Source organism: Salarias fasciatus, chromosome 16 (assembly GCF_902148845.1).
Source record: "Salarias fasciatus chromosome 16, fSalaFa1.1, whole genome shotgun sequence".
Lineage (NCBI taxonomy): Eukaryota > Metazoa > Chordata > Actinopteri > Blenniiformes > Blenniidae > Salarias > Salarias fasciatus.
This window is the reverse complement of record NC_043760.1, coordinates 9,768,304-9,790,924: the sequence shown is the minus strand read 5'-3', so window position 1 is coordinate 9,790,924 and position 22,621 is coordinate 9,768,304. Positions and strand designations below refer to the sequence as shown.

The 22,621-nt window shown below is 43.7% G+C and overlaps 1 protein-coding gene across 2 annotated transcripts in view; it reads right to left on the bottom strand.

Moving 5' to 3' along the window:
• Nucleotides 1-22,621, bottom strand: part of dpp10 (dipeptidyl peptidase like 10) — a 249,493-nt gene that overhangs the window by 98,449 nt on the left and 128,423 nt on the right. For both annotated transcript variants that reach the window (XM_030111148.1, XM_030111149.1), the window contains exon 2: nucleotides 914-1,028. In XM_030111148.1, coding sequence (XP_029967008.1) covers nucleotides 914-1,028 — 115 coding nt within the window. The remainder of the gene's footprint in view (nucleotides 1-913; nucleotides 1,029-22,621) is intronic.

The following is a 22,621-nucleotide window of genomic DNA, read 5'->3' as shown; positions in this document are numbered from 1 at the left end:
TCCGAAGAGCTGGAAACAGGGCTAATCAGGGAGTAGACGCTGAATCCAAACAGTGACGCTCGGCGAGATAAGTGAAGCTCTGGCTGTGGACACTGTCAACAACAAACAAACGCAGCCGCCTGGAAAATAACAGCGACTTCCAGGTTTAAAAAAAAAAAAAGTCTCATCATGGCTTTCTAGGGGTGCCAAAGAAACAGGGTGCTGAAGATCTCACACGGGAAAATCTATTTACCCATACCAGTACTCAAAAGCAAAGTCGCTAAAGGTTAAATGGTTCCAAATCATCAGAGTCTTAATTAGAGTAAATACTGAACGCATAGTGCAAAGAAACACAGATTACCACAGTTCAGTCAGTGGTTCAGGACATCTATGAGGGGATTATTGACACAATGATAACTATAAAACTGTAAATAAAAGAAAACCACAGCCATAAGTAAAACATTAAAAAAATCTATAAAAACAGGGGAAAAGTACTTTCAAGCACATGTTGTTGTGAATTAGTCTTGTTGGGGGGGCTGAGAACCTAAACTAAGAGTTCAGTTTGAACTGATGCAAATGTCCAAACAAACATCCTCTTGTCTTGACACGCTGCGCATTTTATCAAATTCACCTTCACGCTTTGACTTTGACGCTCATGTTGCTTCTTCAACACCTTTATTAGCAGTTACTGTAAATGAAACGATGTCTGCACTGCCATCCTGCACACCATGTATTTGACAAATTCTGCATTAGCGGATGCTGCAGCGTTGAAATAATCCGTGTTGATCACTTCTCCTGTCACTGTTCATGACATTTTGGCTGAGCTATGTTTTTTTGGTTCAGTAGATATTGTTCTGAACCTGTAGCCTTGTTTCTTTATTCGCAGTGGAGCTGAATTCCAGGTGCAGGAGGATTCGGTCTGACTGACGGTTACCTGGTGTGAGGAGGATGACCGACATGGTGATGAGGGAGCAGACCACGAGGATGACCAGCAGAGCGATGGCGATGCCCTTCCAGTTCCTCTGAGGAGGACTCACTCCACCCAGGTCCTGCAGAGAGACACGGGGAGAAAAATACAGGTTAGAATTGAAGGCGGAAAAGAACTGACGGTTAATGCCTTTTCCTTGTAAAATTGTTCCTTGTTTCAAGCAAGGAGAACTTGTGAGCTCACTGGCTGATAGTGTGAAGGATGCTATGGACTCACAAGGTCAAGAGTCTCCAACACAAACAAGACAAACATGATGATATTCATCGTTGTAGCTCATGTTCAATTCACCAACGAATGAAAATGCTTTAGAACGTGAAGCAACAATCAGCATGACACAGAAGCAAGAATCCAGTGTATTGACCAATTTTGATGGAGGTGAAAAGCAAAAGGAAAACTTTCTTTGGATTCTGAAAAGAGTGGCAGAGCTGTGACGGCACGCCAAACATACAAACTCCTGACTAGGGCTGGGTACCGTTAGATATTTTTCGGGTACAAGTATTTTTTCGATACCTCACGTACAGTACCGGTTCCTGAACAGTACTTTTTTTGGTACCTGCCTTCACGGCGCACAGACGACACCATGACTGCATGACTGCATACCACTAGATGTGCTGTTTGCATGTTCAACCTTATTTTACACAGACACCACAGAGGAAGAAGGGCGCCGCAGCCGCTGCAGGCTCTCTCTGCTTGTTGTTAGAAAAAGTGTGAGCAGGCAAGACGTGGTAATATGTTCAATGATGCGATGCACCGTTTTTTCAGTAAAAGATAAGAACTTTACGATCGTTTCCGCACATTTTGGGAAACGAAGCATGTTTATTGACCGCGCAGCCACTTTAAGAACCGAAACTGATACCCGTACGCACGTCTCTTGTTCGGTACCAGTATATACTGAAGTTTTTCGGTCGCTACCTCTGAGGTACCGTTAAGCGGTACCCATCCCTAATCCTGCTACGCCCGTCGCACATCGTGGTTTGAAACATGTTGCAGGACTGCAAAAATTAGACAACCATTAAACAAATGATTTGGACCAAAACTCGGAGGTTGCATCATTTGGTTCAAGGAGCCTCCAAAATCAACAGATATCAGCATCGCTGGAAGGTGGTGAAGCAGGAGGTTCACATCATTGGAAGCACGGCACACAAATCTAAAGCAACTACTGAGAAATATCTAAAGCACCTATTAGACCAACACCTTGTCAAACATTTAGGGGTCGATGGCACAGGTTGGCAGCCTCGCTTCCGTCAGTCTACCCCAGGGCAGCTGTGGCTACAATAGTAGCTTACCACCACCCAGTATGGTGTGAATGGGTGAATTGATACTGCAGTGTAAAGCGCTTTGGGCTCTGTCAGTGCAGGGTGAAAAGCGCTATATAAGTGTAGCTCATTTACCATTTAAAAACAGTTTTTAATCAGCTGACTAGTCATTTCAACAACAATGACATTCCACAGATGTCTAGTTAGTGTGGACAGTGGACATTAACATGAAGAACACATTTCAGTCAACCTTTTTCTATTACGACAGTACTGAGGAGCAGGGCACCCAGCAAGGTTTTTAATCACTGAAACGTAATTGTCAGCATTTGTTCAATCATCTCACTCTCTCATCATTGATTCTGGGCCAAGTTGTATCTATGCTCCAATGCTAAAGCACCAGAATGTCAGTTATCTCTTCTATGCTGATGATACGACACAATTATTTTTTGCAGTAACAGACAATGATCTGACTCAAACCAGGCTTTTCTCACGGTTTTCTTTAGTGTTCACTAGGGATGTCCCGATCCCATCACGTGATCGGAAATCGGCCCCGATCACGTGATTACGGACTCGATCGGGATCGGAAGTTTCCTCCCGATTTGGACTCGGTTGGATACATGTTTATTTTTTCTTTAATTTCCTTTTTAACCCATTCAAGCCGGGACGCATTTACGATTTACGGTAGTGGCGTTGTTGCGCAGTTCTATCATTAAACCCGGAAGCGCTGTTGCACAGTTTTACCATTGACATCGGGTCTTTTTTTTTCTTCTTTACGCTAATCAGCTGTTTCTTGGGCAATGAAATCCATCAAATTCGCGCATATGCATAACTGATCTTGTTTCCAGGTACAGATTGTGTTGCCGCACTGCCTCGTAACTTTGTATTGAATGTTTCTGGCCACTGCTGCACACTGAAGCATGCTTCAGCGGTTATGCGTGCCCGGCTTTAATGGGTTAAAAGAGATGTATTTAGGTTTTCCGTGCAACAGAAAGATGTAATTACAGAGAGACAGCAATATGTGTTGTTTTGAGTTGACAAGAAAATAAAAAAGGAGAACTTTTCATAAGTTTTTAGTTTATTTTTTTATTTTTATTTTTTATAGATAATGCACATATTTTACTATATTAGAAAAGAATCGGATCGGGACTCGGAATCGGCAGATACTCAAAATGATAGGACTCGGTGGCAAAAAAACCTGATCGGGACATCCTTAGTGTTCACCACTAAACACCACCATATATGTATATATTTTTTTTAATCTGAGAAGGTATTTTTAAAAGTAATGGTAGTATTAAAACAACCATGACTGCCGATGGGAGTGACGAGATTGTAAAAGTTTACTTCATAAAATTGGATTTAAAAACATGGAGAATAAATTATAAATTAATATTGTGTACATCTCCCAAAATAAATCTATTTTTTGTGTGAACGCTTACAAAAAAGAGCCGGCGTTGGCAGTTTGAAGGATGTCACTCTGGGAGGACTGAAACACGACGCCGCATGAGCTGAATATTCTCGTGAAAGGCTGAACGATTGAGACGCACAATGACACAGCTCCACCCTTGTGACCACGTCCTGAACACCTCGCACACTGCGGTGTCACTTACACCACCTATTAACGTCGGTCACGCCGAGGCTTTGTACTGTTAATCCGACCCCCTGCCTGCTGGAGGATTTGCAGCGGAGGGCTTTGCACGAGTCGCACTGTAAGCCCCAAAAATGAAACGCAGGCTTTCTGATGCACGTCTCTGTGTTTAAAAAAAAAAAAAAGCTGAAGACTATTTGCATGCTTCAACCTTTCCTTTAATTTTCCAGTTTGTGACCTGTGGAAAGCTCACGCTTTTCGGAGCGGTCAGGTCTCTCATCCCAATGTGAGCGGCAGCTTTTTGCCTCTCAAACAGAGATGTTTGCTCCATCTGTGGCTGAGAAGAAACGCTGCAGGCATTTGCATTCAGACGCTCCGGCTTAGTTTCAGCAATCCCAGTGACCGCTGAGTGCTGTGAGTGTGATATTATCGACAGTGAAATAGCTATCCAGGAGAGTTTGTGAAGCCTGGTATTAAGGATTCTTAAATGTGGTCTTCAAGCACATCTGTTGCCCCTGATAAGGTGAATTAAGTCTCCTTCTCCTCACTATAAATTTCCTCTCTTTGCCGTTCCTCCTGGCCTCTATTACCCACAAAAACCCTGCAGGTGAAAAACAGTGATTACCACCCACCTACCAAGTGCTACGCTCTGATTGGCCGAAGCGGCGAGGGCGCCAATCAGAGCGTGCTTTTTGTTGAAATTCAGTTTTCACAGCTTCAGAAAAGAGTGGGTGGCTCACCCGGTAATTTAAGTCACCGCTGAGAAAGTGTCATATTGTGACTGCTTTGCTAATTATAACCGGAGCACCTTTTGGTTTTCTCCGGTGACAGATTAGTCAGAGGTTTCCTGCTTTTAAAATCAATTTCCTTATTTAAAATGTACAAGATGGATGATTTTAAATGAAGGCACTCAAAATTAACCTTCGTGCAATTTGCTGGAATGTAAAAATAATTGGATGGGGAAACAATCTGACTCTTAACTTCTGAGTCACTTGTTTAGATGATAATCTGCTTTCATATTTCAGAACTCCCTGCAAATGTCACAGCTCTCTTTCGTTGTTTGATTTCATTAGCTCTGAAAGTTTTAGCCCGACAGTGTTGGAGTTAATTGACTCATTTCTGATGGTGAAGCTTGAGGCTGAAGGTCTGCGGCAGCAGCAGGCCACACCGGGGGTCCCGGCAGGAAACTGAGGCTACAGTTCACACAACAGCACTAGGTTTCGCATCTCAAGATTCACATAATGTCCATGACATGTCTGTAGCAAGTGCACGACACTGACCAGTCAGTCAAATCCACAACAGCGATGCCGAAGATCCAACTGGACCCCTGGTTTGGGATTCACCAAAATTCTCTAGTTGCGTTCTCTCATTTGAATTTATTCTTCAATTTATTAACACAATTTTACAACCAGTGGAAATCACATCACACCATGGAAATAAAGACTCAACTGAATGCGTCAACTGTGGCAGTTCCTGAGGACTGCTAACCAAACCGTTGGCACTCAACAGCTAGTCTGGAAAAAAGAAAACAGTCAAAATCCTGTTAAATTTTTAGGCATGTTTTTAAACCAGCTAGCTATTGTGAGAACAAAAGAGGTATGTCCTTGGAAAACAGGTTAAAGTGATATGTCCATATTCGTGTCTTACAAAGACGACGATGTAAGGATGCTTGGAGTTTGCAAAAACTTCAAGTTCTGGGAACCAGGAAACCAAAGTTTCTTGTGATATAATCAAACTTTAACATTGTTCCCCGGAATCGATGCACCATACATCCAAAAGTAACACTGTAAGATTTAGGAGTATCATTTATGGCTGGACAATGTGCTGACTCATCAAGGCTACCCAATGGAAATAAAAAACAACTGACGTGTTGAACACACCAAAGAGCTTGAATACGGACCCTCACTGCACAGATGCGCCCCTATATTATTCCCAGTACCCCTCCTGGACTCATAAGGCTGATCTATTATGGGGACTCGGACCGCGGCTCATTTCATTAATACCAGCGGAGGCTGACGTGTCCTTGAAAGCTGACAAACTCTAAATTGCCCTTGTGCCACCGTGCATGAGATTCTTCTTTCAGCCACTCTTCTTTCGACTCGTTCCCTCCGTCTCATTTTCTCCTCCCAATTTCCTATTGAGCCACTTTTGAATCATCAGCCTCAATTTATTAACTCAATTATAAGCAATGATGGAAGCAGTAAGAGAATCCTGACCCGCCGAGTCTTTTAACCGCTGTGGTGGAAGCACGGGAAGGGCGATGATAATCTGCCAGCCCACCGGAGGGAACGGGTGCGGGAGCTGGACTTTATCGGGATCATTACGCCCTCATCAGACAGAATAAACTTCCCAATAAATCCATGTCGACGTGAGGGACAGGCCGGGCCTTCCTCCGCTCCGCTATGACGAGGACCATCGGTGCTGCCGGTGTCGTTTCCACGTTTTAATCAGGATGACGAAGCAGAAACGAGCCTTTAACGTGGAATGAGCGAATGAGCATGAAAGACAACATCCACGCTTGAGTGACAGGTGCTCTCACACCTCGGTAAGTCGTACTCTGTTGCTGGGATTGGTTTACCTCGGAGCGTTCTGCTTTGTTCAGCTCTCTTTGTCTCCAGCTTGTCATTCATTTGCTGCACGTGGAGGTGCAGGTCTGCGCTGCGGAGGGACACGTCGGGTTATAAATAACCTCCTGACGGGCCGGGCCAAGGCCCTTTATTTATTCATCTGTTTATGCATTTATTTACTTTGCGGCTGAAAGTGGAAGTACAAGGACAAAGGGCTGTGTTCTTATCAAAGTGCTTCTTTGTCTCCTGTAGCACTTTAACACATTTATTACAGAGTGGGAACATTTGAGGCGTGCCGCTGACAGCCCGACGTGCCATTCAGGAGGCAGATCTGGGAGTTCTGCCGACAGATCACAGCATCTATAGTCTCTGCTGTGAACCTGACAGAGGCTCGCCCGGCTGTCACACACACAATGGCTGGATTCTACATACGTCTGAAAATCAGAGCGAAATAACAGAGAATACCTGAAAACCAAACGGATATTTAGCACAAACAATGGAACAAAGCGCCAATCGTCACAAACCCGGAGCTTAACACACTGTAATTTTGTAACCATTCAAAGACAGCGTTAGGTTTAGTGAGCTGCTAGCTTAGTAATGTAGCTTCATGGCTGCGATCAGCTTTCCCAGCTGCTGCCTGCAGAAAGAGAGCAACATCAGATGGGACGCACCGACTTCTCTACAGATGTCCAAAAGTCAGAATACAAGTGCGGCAAAAGTCTGACAGACGTGTCTAACTCCGTATTTTCACTAAACATCACAATGTGATATAACAAGAAACTCCAAGACAGTCACACAAGCTATCACTTTATCTGTAATTGCTCTAAACTGTTTCAGTCTAAATGTTGTAAATCTCCTCACTTTGAACACATTTACAAAACAAATTATGCAAAAAGGTCCAAAATATGTAAAATGCCTCCAGGAACTCTGAGATGTAATATGTGCGTGTATTCTATTGTAAGGTCCCATTTGGTAAATGGTTAGCCTGGAAGAGGTGCTACACTGCTAACTTTCGCTCGGAGAGCCTCACATGAAAAGAGAGCGGCTGTGTGGGACGCCCGGGCAGTTTAACAAACGCAGCGACTCCCAACTTTCATCACACAGCAACATTTGAGGCGAGCTGCTGACAACTCGATAAGCCTCTTCAAGAAGCACGTCTGCGAGGAACTATCAGCTGCCGACGTTTCACAGTATCTGTATCTGCTGCGAGCCCGGCGGAGCCCTCGCCTGGGTGTCAGAACCGCGGTGACGGCATCCCTGCATACGTCCAAATGTCAGGGGGAAGAATGAGAGCAGCTAAAGTTCACGGCGCGGAGCTACATCCTCGCTTTGCACCAGAGAAGCCCGATGCACTGGAGCTAAGTGGCTCTTTACAGTCTTACAGGAGGAGAAATGTCTAATTATGAAAAACTCAGTGATTTTCATTTGTAGAACCGACAGAAACTGAAAACATGCTAATGAAACTATAAGCTAAGCAGCACAGCACTTAAAACATCATGGAAATAGCGAACACTTTTTATACAGATGTCAAGTAAAACATCAGCTGAACCACTGGGCAAACTCCTGACTTTACAAACTTATTAATAAGCTGTATTTCAGCTAGATACATAAATTTGACTACTTTAGATTGGTTTAATAACTGTAACAAATGCTCCCTTAAGAGGCAAGAAAATCAAATAATCTAATGCTACTTACATTAAATTGCAGAGCAATCAACGTTTTATACAAAGTAACTTCACTTTTCTAATTTTGGAATCAATTACAACTCAATTTAATGACTTGAAATTGGGTATAATATGCTTTAAGTTTAGGAACGTCTCTAGTTTAAGTCTCATAGGTCACGACCCCCATCCAGCAAGCAGCTCCCATCAATGCTGTGGTAGAGCGGTGTTTCAACTGGAAGGTCGCAGGTTTGATTCCCCATCTTCAAAATGCCAAAGTGTCCTTTAGCTGAACCCCAAACTGCTCCCAGTGGACAGATGGTGCGTCTGACACGGCAGACATATCCATTGGTTTAAAGAATTTCCTTCTGGTATGAACAAAATATTTCGATTATTTTAAGTTTTGTCCATCAATATGTGAAAAATGAGAAATATGCATGAAAGTTTTGATTTGCATGAAGTCAAACAAGCTCAGCATGTGTGTGTTTCTGTGCACACCGGAAGGTTTGAGTGTAGTGATTGTGCTTTTTTCCTGAAACCATCAATAGTGTCGTTGCCCCTGTGACTCCCGTTGCCTCGCCGTGAGATAAAACGACCAGCGCAGTGAGCGAGTTTCTTCCACTGCCACGGTCGTCCTCAGAATGACTCCAGCGACCTGTTTGAGAGTTTATCACTTTATTTATTATTGATCTGTGATGTAATTCTTGCTCACGGCCTTCTTTCATAATTGCTAACGATTTTCCAGTTTTACTTTGTCGTACTATAGAAGTCGTTTCAGCTGTGATCGTTGCCTCATGTCTATCCCTGTCCTCTCCTTCTGCGCTTCGTTTACCAGCGAGCCGTCAGAAACTGAGCCGATGGGCAGCAGAAGTGAGCACGGAGACGAGCCAATCAGTCGATTGTTGTATTTCATGGTAGTTTCGCTGTGTTATCGGAGCTACTTTACTGTAACTCCTGAATTCACAAACTTGTTGCTGTGTCGGTTTGCTACAACCCATTAAAACATCTTCTTTCAGTGTTGGTGCACTCCGCTCGGCTAAGTTATCACACTGCGACACAACAGCAATATCGCGTTTTACCAATGAATCATACTCCCACATATGTTAAGCCACATTTCCTGACAGGCTTTATTTTAAACGCACAAAGTAAAATCTGCTTGAAAACTGCATTTCTTGGGTAATTGCACTGACTCTCAGCATCCTGACGAGAACAAAAGGAAACTGTGGAAACCTGCACATGCTGGGATCCTCACCTCTTCTCTCCCTTCCATCACTCCTTATCTATTCATTCAGGCCACACAGCGATGAGGACCCTCTTTTAATTAAACTGACTGACTGTAATTCTACCTGGCTCTCTCTGGAACAAATGCCATCAAACTTAATCAATACAGTCAATTATTCATCAGGTCAAGTGGACCGCAGAAATAATGGGGCACGGGGGATGGTGAGGGAGTATTCGGCGGGTTGGCATGCCTGAGTCAACGCTCATGGCGGCGTTATCCCATACGTGGCGTCGTACTGGCGGCTGCAGGCGACAGCAGCTCTAACTCGGGCTGCACGACGTCAGGATATCAGGCCACATGCAAAGCCAAAAAAAAATGGATGATGACAGATGTTTGATGCTAATGTCACGGTGCATGAGAAGTTCAACAAACACCGCCAGGGCTGTCAGGCAGAGAGGGAGGAAAAGGACCAGAGTTTCCTCTTATACATGCTTCTTGTTTATTTACCGCCTTCCCTGTGCGACTAAATGAGCTTCACGGTCACAGACTTGATGACGTTAGAGACGGAATGTGAAGAAAGCCTGATCAGTCGGATTACATGGCGGTCACACTGACTCATATCCCATCTTATTCCCACATATGAATGAGGCCTGTGTCTGATTTCAAGACATGACTGTTGCAACATGTATATTTCACATGTTGACATCGGGATGGTATGTATTACCCTCTGCAGGCCTGGTACACTGATCGGGGATCACCAAGCTCTCACCGAACCTCGCTGGCCGTGATGAGAAAATGGGAGTAGCTTTAACGGTGTTTTCTCACATTCACGGTAGATTTTTTTTTTGTTTTCCCCCCAGTGAGCCGTGTCAGGCGTCCGAGATATATAGCTGACAAAAGGACAAAAGAGAGAAACTCGCCTGATTGCCACAAAGCAGTCCATCTGCGATGGCACAGCTCAGCTGTTTGCTCACAGAAGCTATTTTCTATAATCTCATCCTTCATATACCAACGCAGCTCTGATGGGGAAAAAATACAACCCTAACAATGACTCACAGAGTTACAGTATACTCCTCATGATGACTGGAAACTGGGGAGGAGTCCAACACGAACACGCAGACTTAGAACAATCATTTCAACATGTTTTGCATTCTGTTTCTTCTTCAGCCAGTCCGGAAATGTGTAGAAAAGATGCAATTTATGGGAGGAATCACACTTTTTTTTCTTGGTTTTGTTTGTGAAACAAGTGACTCGAAACACAACTGAACATCTTTCTAAAAGCTACTGGCCATTCTGAAGAAATTACCATAATTTCACACTTGACTTAAATTAAGAAATATCCTGCCAGACACCAGCTCTCAGTGAATAACAACAGAAATCTGTTGCAGTTCCACATGAAAACCTGAATTTAACTGACAGAGCAAGAAATAACGTCTCCAATAAGAAAAAAAAAAATCTCACACTCAAGAGACGAATGTTGGAGAAATTACAGTAATCCATGTAGTTTTTAAGTTTTGTTTTGTTTCCGGAGCTGTCCTCCTTTCTTTCTCGGTCCTTTTTGCCACAGCGTTCATGTTTGCTGATGTGAACCTCTTTGAGCAGCCGTGTCGCTGAAGTGTGGAGCTGGTAAACATTATTCACACCGCAGCAGTTTCTTCCTCCAGCAGCAGGTCTGACCTTTAATTCCAAAGTGGGGGACGGGATGGGAGAGCAGAAGGAACAGGAAGTGTAATAAAACCCAATTAAAACAAACTTTACCAAACAGTATCACTCATATTTTACCTTCAAGAGGTGTCTGAAGTGGATACCTAATTATTGTGTCTTATGTCTTACAGCAGCTCCGCTCTCATGATGTCCAAGTGGGCCCACAAACACAAAACCCTCCGAATCTCCTCGTCCATAAGCACCTCGTCGGGTTCGACACTCATGTTTGCGACGCTGGGTTCATTACTGAGGCTGTCCTCCGTCATGCTGAGCGAGGAGGATTACGTAAGACTGGAATGATTAAGACTGCTGCCATCTTCATCAAAGTGCGGCTAATAAGCTCATACAGTACAAGTACAGTGTGTGCGCATGCGCGTGAGTGTGTGTGTGTTTATTACTGTTTCAATGTACTGAGGATTTGACCTTGATGGAACAAACATCAGGTTTCCATAAAATACAGTCTTTCTTTGAAGTCAGATTATGTTTAAGCTCAATCAGTCAATAAATTAGAATCAGTGATTAAGAAATGAATGGAAGTCAATGTACAGAGGTGGGACAAACGTATGTGTGTGTGTATTTATGGCTGTATTTATATGCGTGTGTGTGCCTATGTCTATATATGTGTGCATGCATACATTTGATTGTGAGTGTATAAATTTATGTGTGGTCTGTGTGTGTCTGTGGATGTGTGCATGACTTTGTATATGCCTGTGCATGCGTGCGTGTGTGTGTGTGTGTGTGTGTGTGTGTGTGTGTGTGTGTGTGTGTGTGTGTGTGTGTGTGTGTGTGTGTGCATGTCCCTCCAAGCAGCAGCGTGGAGCGGCGCTTCTATTTTTAGCGCTGCGAGCTTCACCCTGAGCCGGTCTCTGACCTTGGTGATAGTGTGACAAATGACGAGCAGCATTTCAGCAGAAGCCGAGCCGTCTGAACAATGACAGCAGGTCGGAGAGGGAGGGAGCACAAAGAAAACAACAACAACGCCATCTGCACGGGCTTATTTTTGTTTACCCGACCAAACACCGTTCCTCAGAGCGGCTGAATCACCGACAGCCGCACAGCCGGAGCCGCGCCGAGGTTCCAGGCTTAACATCTGACATCCATCCCTCGGCTGATAGGAACGCTGTCCTGACGGTGTGAAGTCCCTCAGTCCGTCTCAGATCCTCCTAAATTAGCGCTCGTCTGTATATCAGCCGTGCACGCTGCGGACTGACAGCAGCAAGTGGCTTTTTCTGCATATTAGTCTGTGATGGGATTGCAGAGATAATCACCTCGTGTGCTGTCGACAGTGCTGCAGGATGCTCTCTTAAAGAAAGCGGTGAAAAGCTTTCATACTCATGCTTTGAACTCTCACACACACACACACACACACACACAAAAAAACAAAAAAAAAACAGAAACAGAAACATGAGCTGAGGAAAACCTTCAAACCGCTTTAAAAGCTTTGTGAAGGCTCACTTACACATTTTGTTTTCCATCTCCTGTTTCAAAGACAAAGCAAAACAACGACGAGCGGGTTATTTGTTCACACGCCTTCCTCTTCAAGCCGAACGCCGAGGAGAAATACACAAGTTTAACGTGCTTCGCGAAGCGCTTAGGAGGGGGTGTCGAACATATGGCAAGGGGGCCTTACATGGGTCATAAAATGTTGAAATCCTGCCAGAAAACATGGAAAATTTGATTTCATAATACAAGAAACAGCTTTATGTGATACTGATGCTGCACTCGTCAAGTGTCACAGCTACAATTTACATCAATTTTATGATTTATCTATTGCTTTTGTAGCAAAGCTTTATCAAGAATTCTGAGCAATTCTTTTCTATTTTAGCTTTTTAACTATTTATAGTCACTGTACGTTTCCTAATGGTTTGAATTATTTTTAGCTACATTAGCAGTATTTATTGATTTCACCATTCTCATTTTTGATTTTAACCTCTATTATTGTTAGCAGTAGTTTCAGCTTTTTGATTATTATTATTATTATTATCAGTTCTTAGCCATTCTGACCATTTCAGCTATTTCTATTCAGGAGATACAGCAGAAAGTATAAAAACTGAGACTCAACTGAGACGAGTTCATGTTTTAGCTAAATTCCCCACAAATGTTGCTTATTCATATTCTACCAAAAAATAAATATCAGTATCGACTTCTTTAAGATAAATTGAATTAAATTGTGTTACTTTTTTTGATAATGTTCTCATTCTTTTTTGCAATGAAACGAAAGAAAAATGTGATTCTGAGGTCGATATTTTCCGCAGGTCTGGCCTCCTTCAGACCGATCAAACGTCTGTGAAACGACATGCTGAGCTGTAATGTGGCGTTGATATTCACTCGGCGTGCGAAACGTGTGGAACTAACAAAAGTCATTCGCCGCCGCATGTGAGCTGATAACTAAGTGTTTCTGTTTAACTCTTTCATGCTTAAAAATAAAATAGCACACACTGTTTTCACTACATACACACCATGTATGTTATTAAATCATTAAAACAGATGAAAATGTAAAATATGTCTCAGGAAGTCACTGGGAGTGGACGTTCCAACCCTCTGCACATTCATCCATAAACTCAGCCCTCAGTCGTGACTGCCAGGTTAGCCTCAGTCAGTCTGTTTTGTGATGTTGTGTTTGTCACCAGTTTGCTCTGATAGAGTCCAGATCGGGGCGCTGAAGGTTTGATTCCCAGAAACTCTTTAGTGCCATCAGCACCGTAATGTGGCTGCATCCTAAAAATAGAAAAAGAGAATTTCCCCAAAGGGTAGAATGAAGTATGTTTCGTTCTTCTACTTAGCTAAAAGCTAACAAGACAGTGCGGGCAGAACGACGGCAACTGACGACAGTGAGCCTTCTAGTCCAAAGCGAGGGCAAATAAAACCCTTCAAAATGGACAAGTCTGCCACAAAAGCTTGTGGTTCCCGAACAAAGATGTTTATAGCTTTAAAGACAGTAGGAGTCCTGTAATAGACCTGCTAATGGTCCTTTCACTGCTTCATATGGATGAAACAGGACTAAAAAAGGAATGGATTGATACATAAAGGCAAAGAAGATGCTGACAAATAGTGTGATTACATCCTCAAGGTTATTTGAAGTCGTACAAACCTGCTTCCTGACATGTGACCGCAGGACATAATGAACCGACCGCCACTTCCACAATTACGAGAAGTCATTTCAAGCTTCTGGTCGAGAAACTTTCCACACATAAGTAGATAAAAGTATCTTTTTTTTTGCACAGTGAATGCTAATGAAAGCAAATGTCAGGGGCATTCCATCTTGTTCTGCAGCTCCTCCGTTACTGTACATGACATTATGTGGTCAGGTTTATCACTGTACTCATTCCCACACAGTATTTGCATTCAGCTCAGATAAAACACGGGGTGATTTACATTTTTACAAGTCGCAGCGACAATTATTCACGAGCTATCGGGGCTGTCTTCAGTGTCTGTCAGTTAATATGTTAGACAGAGACTTCAGCTGCAGGGGGGCTGATATGATGGGATGTCGCAGGATAACACACCTATATTGATGACGCACGTAAAGAGAGAGAAAAAAAAAAAACCTCCATCAAGTCAGTGAACCAACAGGAGATACTCGATATCAGGCCAACACCTGAAAAATGTTCCAGACGTCTTTGTATTGTCAATTGGTGCTCTTTCTTTTCACCCTAATTCACACCAGATGTTTCTGGACAATGACTTTTTTTTTTGTTTTCTTGTCCATTTTTCTTTGATTTTGGTGCTTTCGTGCCCATTTTTACTTGGAAATGTTATTTAAACCCACATTATTTTTAGCCAGATGTTTGATCGTCCCTCTCTTCCTGCTCCTCACCCGGACTGAACTCTCTACGCTGGGGGAGTCAAACGTAAGGCCCGTCGACCAAATCAGGCCTGCCGGAGGCTCCAATCCTCCACTTCTCTAACAGGTGACTGCGGATACCGTCCACCCGCAGCGCGAGAAGGACACGAGGCAATAAAGTCAATTCCATTAATTAGCTGGAACTGTGAGATTTGTGCACAGGTTTAAAAGTGACTTTACAGCATTTTCACAGCGAGTGTCAGAGTCTTCCTCGGTCCCTGCAGCCCCGGGCGCTCCTATCTCCGATTTGAACGCAATTAGACACAGCTGACTACCTTCCCGGGTAAATTGCACTGCGGTGCTGTGGAGAAGATTCCAGCCATTTCCTCCCAATTCAGAAGCAAATCTCATTCATCAAGAGGAATGAAAACGTGAGGAGAGGCCGGCGCGGCCGTCAGAGGGAGCCGAGAGTCGCGGGGATGGATGTGTCTGCGGCCGACAGGAAATTGTCTCTCGGTGTGTGGTGGGAAAAGTGCTCCAGCGAGTGTGTGTGACACTTCTTCTTCTTTTTTTTTTTTTTTTTTTAAACCTAAAAGGGTGACATTGGAGGATTCAGCAGGCACTGAGCTATAAAATTGCTAGTTGAGAGGGAATTAGCGGGGATGGAGAGGTGGAGAAGGAAGGACAGCGCAGGGGGGAGTCGGATGAAGAGGTGTGCTTTGGCAACTGATTTGATCATCTCACCGCCAGCCGTGTTTACGCTGTGTGTGTGTGTGTGTCTCCTCACAGTAATTAAGTAGGCTTGAGGTCTTGACAGCTCAATGCAGAAAGAACAGACTTATGAGACTGACGCATCTTGGTCACAATCAAAACAAAGCAGAAGGCTCCGGCGGACGCAGCGACGTGACAGCAAGTCCTCCAGGATCTTAATTGGGTTCCGGGCTTATCGAGGCTTTTCCAGACCTCAGGTCTCTTTGTTGGCGTTAATTAAGCCGCGGACATTATAGTCATGTCTACCTGCAGCTTAAACATAAGAGACCGCTGTAGTGAGCCTTGTTGACTTGTCTGTAATTACGATATATATTACATGTGAGCTTCGCGCGCAGGAGTCAGATTATCTGCATTGTGTGAGTTGAAAGGAAGCCTCATCAGCATATTTAATTATTCCTGTCCTGGTGAGATATTTTCATTAAAAATGGATTCATTCAGGGCTGCACGATATTTGATAAACATGCAAAACGCAATGATGTTGTCGAGGATTGAAATTACATGAATACTTCAGTGATGTGCTTTTTCGCCTAATGTATCCTGTTTGAAGCTACTGTTATAATTAAATTATGCCAAGGGAGATGAATAAAGTCTTATCTAATCTAAATTGATCAGATTTGCCTCTAATTTGTAAAATAACTGCAATAAATCACACTGGCTTAACCTGTGTGATTAAGAAAACCAGCATGTGGTTTCAGCAGCGGAGACATCAGCCAGTCAGAGTCAGAAGAAAAAAACTCTCCACTCTCACTTTATCCTCTTTATATCTGCGGCTTACAAGCTCAAACTCATAACTACTAAGTTCCACAGCTGTCAACAGATCTCACACCAATAAAACAACGTTTCCTCCCAGAAATCTTCGGGCCGAATTCTGCAGACGCGTTTTATTCAAGGCTCAATGGCTTCCGCCAACAGCTGGGGACCGGAGCTTGTTTTTCAGTCGCAAATATAACCGAAATTATTTCATAAAGCGCATCTGTCGTGGACTGTTCTCACCTGTGGATGAATCCACGTTTGATGCTCTCAGATCTACGGCTCCTCCTTTAAGACATCAGCCAACGGGCCTGCAACAGCTCGGCACGTAACGCCAGTTTCTCACCGTTTCAGACGACGGCGAGCACGCCGCCAGCTTGCCGGAGCGGCGGGTAACTTCCCACAGATGTGATACGACCGCTGTTAATTATATTCTGAGATGTCGGGGGGGGGGGCATCTCGAACGGTGAAACGGAGGCTTGAAAAAAACACGGCGAAGAGAGCGTAACAGATGTGTCTGTCTGGGTACAGCGAGCTGTAAAGAACAGGAAGGTTGACAGAAAATATGCTTTATGACTGACTGGCTGTTCACCATCAAGGGCGGCACGAGACTCCACAGCAGGGCGGTGAAAATGAGAGCAGCTTTCAAATAACAATACGACCTGAAAGCACTGGAAACGGGGCCTGAATCGGCAGGCAGCGCAGGATTAAAGACATGTGACCTTTGCGGCCAGGTGCGCACTCGGCTTTAACTGAGCGTTGCGTCTAAATGAACGGACCCCAAAGCGATGCTGTCGCGGCAGCATCTCTCCTCACGCCGGCTCTAAGCTAATTATGGTCAGCGGGGTGAAGGTCAGTCTCTTTAGCGTTCAGAGTTTCAGCGAAGCAGCCAACAGGCACCATGTCTCGTTAAAAAAGGCAAATAATTAATTTCCACTTTGCTTTTCAAACTTCAAACGTCACTGCGCATTTAGGTAATTAAGAAAAAAGAGAAGAAAGTTGGTTATTTCAATGAGCTGAATGCAAAAAAAAGACACATTTTGTATCCACTCAAAGTGCTCAAACACATTATGCAGCGCCTCAAAAAGAATGCTTTTAATGGGCTTATTTTGCAGAACTTTTCACCTTCGGAGTCATTCTGAAGAAATACTGTATGATTGCAACGCGACGGCTCATTTCTCATCACAGCACTGAAATGTGGATTGATGTCTGTAACGTCTCAGAGAAGCAGGGTCTCGGACGGAGGTGGGCAACTCATTTTCCCAAAGGGTCACACGGAAAATTAGCACCACTTTTGAGGGCTGAGACTTAAATTGACTCCAATTTTGCTCAATAGGAATTATCTCTTGATAAAAAGCTTTTTTTTTTCTTTCACTGCTGTTGTTCTGCGGTGCTTTCTTTCAGAGGTTTTTCCAGTCTTTGTCTGGAAATAATGATTACATTCATTCATTCATTTTCCGAGCCACTTATCCTGTTAGGGGTCGCGGGGCGCTGGAGCCAATCTCAGCTACTTAACGGTGAATCATGAGGACATTTTTCTAAATTTAAACATTTTTAATTTTCCACTGCGAAAGACTGATTTCGTGAGGCGAGAGTTGTCAGCTCTGTTGGTCATAGAGAGAAAAAAAAGAAGATTGCAATATGGCAGATGAAGAACAGAAAGGATTCAGAAAATAGTTGAGAGGTCTCAGAAGGACTGCAACAGAGAAAGTATAAGAAAGTCCACAAAGAGAAGTCGTGGTGAGCCAGCTCAGGAAATGTCTATCACCATAACAACAGGAAGTGAAGTGACCGTTTTTGAGATGCCAAAAACAAACCCATCACGGACAGCACAACTGTTTTCAAAGGTATGAGACCACAGAAAAACTGACAAACCGTTTCACTTCGTAGAAACAGATTTGATGGACGATACAGAAATTGAAAAATGGACACAAAACAAAGATGTATTGTTACGACGGTCATGAAGAGTCTCAGGAGAAAATGGACCGGGAATCACTGTGGAGGAAAACGCTGTCACGTTGACCTCGTGTCACGCAGCTCTGGTAAGCAGCTGAATGTGAAGTTCTAACTGGATTATCTTGACATCTAGACCACTTTAAGAACATTCCAGGGGATCATGCTGCGGTACTGATCACACAGAGAGCTCCATGTTGGCTCAGCAACTTTACAACGATCACCTGAAGCCATTCAGACAGGTGTGAAGTGTTTGATCTCAGAAATGACTTTGCCTTGCCGTCACACACGCGAGAACCGAGAAGCGGGACTATTTTTAACCGCCGAGAGCTGGAAGAAGTCATGAGATGAAAACGAGGACCTGTCGCCTGCTCACAGCTGCTGCACCTCCACCAGAAGCTCTCCTCTGTACAGTGGAGAGAAAGACAGAGGTCCGTCCATTTATCTATCCATCTCTCCGCAGACTGCTGTCAATTCCACCGCCCTTTCAGATGAGCCTTTGATTATCCACCCGGGGGAATGCGATCGATCCCCGGCTGCCCTCGGTGCCGACTGGAAGTCCTGGAAGTGCAGAAAACCTTGTTTGCCAGAGACACTTCCTGCACTTCATCGGAGGCGGACTGATGAACCGCTGGCATGAGCCGCGCCGCCTCGTCAATATTAATGAGAGCGATATTCATGAGGGCGTGTGTGAAAGAGAGGCCGTGCCGGAGCCGCATCAAGAGCTTAAAAAACGTGAGGCGCCATGGCGAGGACACACACGGCCGGACCGACGCTCTGCCGCACACCGAAACACACACACACACACACGAGAGCAGAGACGGGAGGCTGCGACTGAGGGGACGCTTCGCTCAGGACGCGTTGTGCGGATTCTCTCCGATGCAGGAAAACGCTCAGCCACAGTGGAAGCAGCAGAAACGGCTCCAGAAAATCCACTCAGGATGAGATTCATGAGTCACTTTAACGGAGGTGAAGTTTCTGTTTGTGTCCTTCCATTTGGAAGGACGGTGTGTGCTCAGCACAGGGCTTCTTGAATGGGAGTCATTCTTTGAAAAACATTTAAAAATAGTATTTATCTAAAAATATTATAAATTTACTGATCGGAACAATAAGAAATGTTAGATGAGTTCATACAGTGAATGTTATAATCAGACTCGTGTTCAGTTAAAAACAATCCAAAAACAACCCGACTCTGGTAAAGTCAGGTGGTTTGATCCAACATGACTTCGTCACATGTTCAATGTGAACCTAACATCAACTCTTCAAGCCGATTATTTTATGTTAGTGTATTATTTTATAACATTGTTTTATAAAATTATATGCAAAATACCGATAAGTTACTCCACAAGAGGTTCAGTGAAATATATACAGGGTGCCAAGTATCGATTATAAAGTTTGGAATTTTTTGGCAAATACTTCTAATTTCTAACAAAAGTGAACATAAGGAAAAGTCATTCCTATCTCATGAAAACTGAAAATTTGAACCCTTTTCAAAATCTACAGATCATAACTGACGGCTTGAAAACAAAACATATAAAAGATATTTTAAAAAACAATCGAATCAACATGAACAAAATGTTTCACTCACTGGATTTAATGGTACGATTCAACTGTGTCTGGTCAACATATTGTGCCAATGTAAAGCAGCCTGACGGCACTAGATGACATTAACCTTAACAAAAAAATTAGGAAAAGTCAACAAATTGACTCATTCCTGAATGCAGTTTTATCGCGCAGCCCTGTGCAGTCTGGGTTATTAACAGGTACTGTGGATGCAGGATCATGCTAATTCCACTTAGTGGGACAGATTAGATTAGATTAGATTAGACTTTAATGATCTCATTGGGTTGAAAGAAAAACTATAGTAGAAATACGATGACATACAGGACACGAGGACACGAAGGATTTACATGTTAGTTGCTGTCAGGACTGTTATCAATGAGGTACAGCTTCATGAAAAAAAAAAAAAAAAATGGGGAGAGTCCTAAAAGGAAAAGAAAAAAGGAAAAAACTGCAGAAAATTTGGAAAAAGGGGAAAAAGTTTGGTGGAAATATTAAATAGGAGAAAAAGGAATTAGAAAAATGAAAACAGGAAAAAATAAAAAGAGGAGCTTAGTGAAAATAACTAAAACTAAAAAAAAAATAAAAGAACTAAAAGTAAAAAAATGTAAAAAAAAAAAAAAAAGGACAGAAAAAAGAAACAAAACCAAAAGAAAAAAGGATCTTAGCGAAATAGTGACCAATGCAGCTACTGCAAACTGTTGCCTTGAAGGACGGACATGCGGAGACAAAGAGAGAGCGCAGCTTCATGCCAAATAAAACACCGGTTTCAGAAATGGCAGCAGCGTTATTGATTTCATAACAGATCATCAGTTAGGAGCTGGTCGCGGCTCCGAGTTGCTGAATCACCGTCACCTCCCCGCCCGTGTCCCAACTCATGACTCAAACTCTGTAATTGCCTTTTAATCCTGGGGAGAATAGAACATGTGTCAGCGGCGGTTAATTCGGGCCGGCGGTCGCCTCGGGACACCGGGAGGAGCTTATGACACCGGAGGTAGCGAGCATGAAGTCAGCGTCCGGCCGGGCGGCAGCAAGTCGAGGCGTGGAAGAGAAAAAAGAAAAAAAAAACCCCCAGCTATTTCTGAACAATGTTGCGTAACACGGACTGAGTTGTGAAAAACAAGTAATGTAACAAAAAAAAAGGCGTCCGGAGATAGCGAATAAAAAGTGCCTGCACCTCTGAACCGGTAACAAGTGCATTTGTGATATTTTTCTAAATGCACTCCTCTGTGCGGAGCCTCTGCACTCAGGAAGATAAGTGCACATGTGGCTGAACATTTATTAAGATGACCTTATATCACATTCATCCAAGGACACAGCCTGAATTCAAATGGCCTGCCGGAGTGCTTTCAATAACGCTCAGCGTTCAGCACCGTCTGAAAAATCCACCATCTTCTTCCTCTTCTTTCATCTCTCAGGAAACTTTGCACCAACATCCTATTTATTATGGAAGTTTTTAGTCTGATCTCAGCAGCTCAGATATTTTTTACATTTATTATATCTAAATGTGGCATTTATGGTATTTATTAGGGAAGTTTGACTCAAACGTCCTCATTTTCATCGTTTCTGTTTGAGGAACGCTGCAGGTCAAGGGTCGCTGAAGCCTCCACTGCTTTATCGAGCCCGTCCATCAACGCAGACCTGCTGGATTGTAGACATATACTGTATGTGATTATTGCTTCATCTGTGCGTCAGTTGAACGATTTTCTCTTGTTCCGTCTTGTAAAACTGATTCCCTTTTAATAAGAATCGACTGTTAACCCCGACAGCCACAGAGTGAGGAACTTTCTACGGCGAACAAAAGCAAACAGACTCCTTGAAGAACGAAAGTTAAATCCTTCTGGAAAACCTCGGGGGAGCCGCCAGCTGTACACCGACCAGGTCAGTTCTGGATGTTTGAAATTATGCCGGAAATCAATAAGAAATTTTGATCTATGCACTTTTAATTTCTGAAGTTTCCATGTTGAGAGTTCTGGGACCTGAAACCAGCAGCAGAGAAAGAAAACACACTTCATTGATCCGCCTGAGAAAATTACTTCTCACTTCTGGAGCCTCACACACAGACTATGAGGACACAGATTATTGTTAGTAAACTATTAGAAAGTGAATTTTGAATAAAATTGGACCTTTAAAGTATCCAGATTACTTTACAAGAAACCTCCCTTGTAGCAGTATTGTGTGACGGACTAGAAGTCACTTCGGTTTCACTACTTTTTTTTTAAAGTTCCAACTAGTTTCTGGAAGTTTCCTGAGTTCTTTGGCTCTCCACCTCATCCTGAGAACCTCTCGTCGTTCTCCTGCTGGAATCCAGCTGACGATTTGGACTGACGGTTTGGTTCGCAGTGGGTTTTGCGGATCTGTCTGATGCAGTTCACAGATTTATCTTCCACTGAATCAGTGAATGACTGAAACCTGCCCTCACCTTCACACCACTCCTTGCTTCTTCTTGTCCTTTTCATCTTTCTTCCAGATCTTCTAACGATTGCCATCACTTGACCTGCACCTTCTCCTCTCCGGCAGTGCTCTTCCTCCTTTGTTTCCCTCTCTTGATCCCCCCCCCCTGCCCTCTCTCTCTTCCTCCCTTTGCTGAGGAACTGTCTGTGAAGCAGCAGCAGCAGCAGCAGCAGCAGCAGCAGTCGTGTCATGGACATTTTCTCCATTAGTGTGAATTACAGTTTTGCAGGCCGGGGGATCACAGCGTGTGAAAGCGCAGCTCTTACTCAAGACAGGGCTGGCACGGCTTCTCCCTCCAGCGCTCTCCTTCAGTCCTGAGGGAGGACAGCAACAATGGCTTCATTACCGGCGCCGAGGAGGACGCTCTGTCAGGCGGACCGCCGAGTC